The sequence below is a fragment of the Priapulus caudatus genome, unplaced genomic scaffold, assembly GCF_000485595.1.
Source record: "Priapulus caudatus unplaced genomic scaffold, Priapulus_caudatus-5.0.1 Scaffold63, whole genome shotgun sequence".
In the NCBI taxonomy this organism is placed as follows: domain Eukaryota; kingdom Metazoa; phylum Priapulida; class Priapulimorpha; order Priapulimorphida; family Priapulidae; genus Priapulus; species Priapulus caudatus.
Window position 1 is genome coordinate 523,165 of NW_014577124.1, and position 3,418 is coordinate 526,582.

The 3,418-nt window shown below is 42.7% G+C and overlaps 1 protein-coding gene across 1 annotated transcript in view; it reads left to right on the forward strand.

The window, feature by feature from the left end:
- The window catches only part of LOC106821189 (misshapen-like kinase 1), a gene marked incomplete in the record, with an annotated part of 44,762 nt that overhangs the window by 25,700 nt on the left and 15,644 nt on the right, over positions 1–3,418 (forward strand). The window contains 2 exon segments of the mRNA XM_014825884.1: positions 903–981; positions 1,429–1,578. Coding sequence (XP_014681370.1) covers positions 903–981; positions 1,429–1,578 — 229 coding nt within the window.

Here is a 3,418-nt window from a genome sequence, read left to right on the forward strand (position 1 = left end):
ATAGTTCCCGCTGACTGGTTGGAGTGAGTTAGTCCATTGCATGCCCCATGGGTCGGTCTATAGCCCAGCGGCAGTTAATGTAAGCGGCTATAGTACTAGAGCTACTCTGCATGGTGACATCGCTGCCGTTATTCCGCTATCGCACTGTTACGCTAACCAGGGTCACTGATATCGACTACGCATTCGTAGAGTTGAGTAGATTTCTCGTAATTTTCTGAGAGCCCATACGATCTGAAGTGTCGTCGTTTGTCGCAGTGATTGCTGCGATGCGTAGATGAGTGCGTGTGTTAGCGTAGTGTGTGCGGTGCCCGCGTGAGGGTTTCTGGCACGCGCCACAGATGCTGGGGGAAGGAGGGGGTGGCGAGCAAAACAGGAAACTTTTTTCGCGTCTGACAGGTTGAGTAGATGCTCTCTGCCTGCTTGCCAGCGATTGCCAATTTGTCTGCAAAAGAGTGTTTATATATAGGCCATGTAGACTTTATAGCGATACAGTTCGCATAGCCTATAGGAGGTGTAGCGAATCTTGTAGGTTTGCATGCGTGCATGGATCTGCGTGTGTGCGTGCGTGCGTGCGTGAGTGTATGCACCCACGTGGGCACACAATTGCCATTGTGGCTGTAGGCAAAGGTACGTTCCCCCTTTCCCACGGCTATCTTCCTGCTGTCCTTTCTCCACGTGCTTCCATTTATTACAGTAAGCTGTTGCTTTAACGTTTGGGTCAGTTGTCCTAGTTAGAGATAGTGTGCAGAGTTAGTGCAAGGGTTAGGCCTAGGATCAGAATTCGCCTGGTCTTTTTCCACAGCCCTTTCTCCACCTGTCCTCGTTTATCACGTTTATTGGTCCCTCCTGTCGTTTTGGGGGCTTTTCCTTCGCATGTTAATCGATGTGCTGTTTGCTTTCAGCTCTGTGTGATATGCATCCGATGCGAGCGCTGTTTCTAATTCCAAGAAATCCTCCACCCAAGCTAAAGTCGAAAAAGTGGTACGTGTTCCGCCAATGTTCAGCCGTTCATCTGGAAGGATGAATAAAATTCTAGCGGTAGAAAAAGCGTAATGTTGCTTACCCAAATCAATTCCCTTGATTTGAAATAAAAAATAAAAAATGGTATATGCAATTATTATGCATGCTGTATGATAAATATATGGCAAATGTATTGACAAATGTGGGTATATATTGACCAATGATATATACTGAATGCTCGGATAATATATTGACAAATGAGGATATATACTGGCATCTCCTGATTATTGAGGATGTGCATTGACCAGTGAGGATGTAGTAATCGATTGTGATACGTGCTGATCATGAACGCTCCGTGTTGAATTTCATCGAATCATCATAGAATTATCATCGAATCGTCATAGACATATCATCGAATCATCATTGAATAATGTGCAATATATCATTGTTGCAATGTCTCGATTGCAGGTCGAAGAAGTTTCACAGTTTCGTCGACACGTGTCTCATCAAGGACTACCACCACCGGCCGTACACAGACACGCTGCTCAAGCACGCGTTCATCCGCGACCAGCCGACCGAGCGACAAGTGCGCATCCAGATCAAAGACTTCATTGACAGGTGAGATAAAGATATAAGAGACGTGTGGCAGACTCTCCGTTTTGGTTGTGCTGCTGACGGATTGATGAATAAATCATTATGCTCACACTCTGTATAAAGTAGTGACACTCACGTATTTAGAAGTATAGTTGGCCACTTTATAAACTTTATAATTTATTCATCAACCCGTCAATTTGCCATTTAAGAATTGATGAGATGAATAAATGATTATATTCACACTCTGTATGAAGGAGTGTCACTCTGTTATATATTAGGTAGTGTACTTGGCCAGGTCTGATCTACTGGCGGATTGATGCATTGATGAATAAATCATTATGTTCACACTCTATATAAAGTAGTGACACTCTGTTACGTATTTAGAAGTATGGTTGGCCACTTTATAAACTTAATAATTTATTCATCAATCCGTCAATCTGTCACTGTCTGATTGATGATTATGTTATTATGTTCAGACTCTGCAGGGGTAGAAATTAACTTTTGAACACGGAAGAGGGAGTCCGCGGCAAAATGAGGGAGTTTGCAGCCTGAAGTTCAAAATTAAAGATATTAACAATAACGCACGTTCTTATTTTGAAGATTCATGCGGTTGCACGTCTGCCAAATTTTCTTTGGACATTTGCTGAAAAAATACGCTAATTCCGCAAGGCCGTGCTCTGGAATGAACTAGTTAGTATGGCAGAATTTTCAGGGAGTCACACGGACTCCTGCATATGTCAAATCAGGGAGTCCGGCAGTAAATCAGGGAGTATTTGACTCCGGACTCCCGTTAATTTCGCACCCTGCTCTGTATGAAGGCGTGAGATTATGTTACGTGTTAGGTAGTGTACTTGGCCAGGTCTTATCCATTTTAGTAGTTCTTCCTCTCCAGGTTCTCAGTGTTATCTCTAGTTTGTTAATATATTGGCATCAGTTTATCGCCATGTTGGTCTGTAATGTGTGAGTATTTCTGCATCAGAGTATCGTTGTTGTCTGTAATGTGTGAGTATTTCTGCATCAGGGTATCGTTGTTGTCTGTAATGTGTGAGTATTTCTGCATCAGGGTATCATTGTTGTCTGTAATGTGTGAGTATTTCTGCATCAGGGTATCATTGTTGTCTGTAAAAGTGTGAGTATTTGGCTTCAGGGAAGGAAAGAAGAGGGCGAGAACAGGAGCCTGAATGAGTACAGTGGCACGCGCGAGGGAGAGACGATGTAGGAACGCGTGAGCACGGTGAACCTAGGTGAGTTACCAGGGTATGGTCAGTGAAAGTATAGTGTTATGCTGCAGGATCACTGTTGCACAGCAAGGAATAGATAAATAGTGCAAATAAGTCTGAAATAAACCATGCATTCTCACAGGAAGAAAACGGGTATAGGAATTTTTAAGTTTTCATCATTCCACTGATATATCTGTATCGTGTTTCATCACTCTTAACTATACCACTGACCGTAAGCCATTAACAGTAGGTGCCATACGCTATATCTGACTGGCTACTGATTTCACACGCTCCATAAATAAAAAATTTGACAATTTAACAGCAAGTTTCCACCGACTCTAGTGTGAACACTGTAAATTACTAAGCTGTCACTGGTGACCTGTTAGTGTTTGTACTTACTGATGTTGATAATTCAATACAAACAATACAAACAACGTGAAACAGTAACCCTAATGTCCAAGCAAACATACAAATTCATATTTGTACCTAATGACCTTAAGTACGATGTTGAATGTAACAATAGGAACTAATACTGCGCTCTTTCTTTCTCTGCTTCCTCTCTCCTCTCTCTCTCTCTCTTCTGCTCTCTCTCTCTCTCCTCTGCTCTCTGCTCTCTTTCTCCTCTCTCTGCTCTCTCTCTGCTC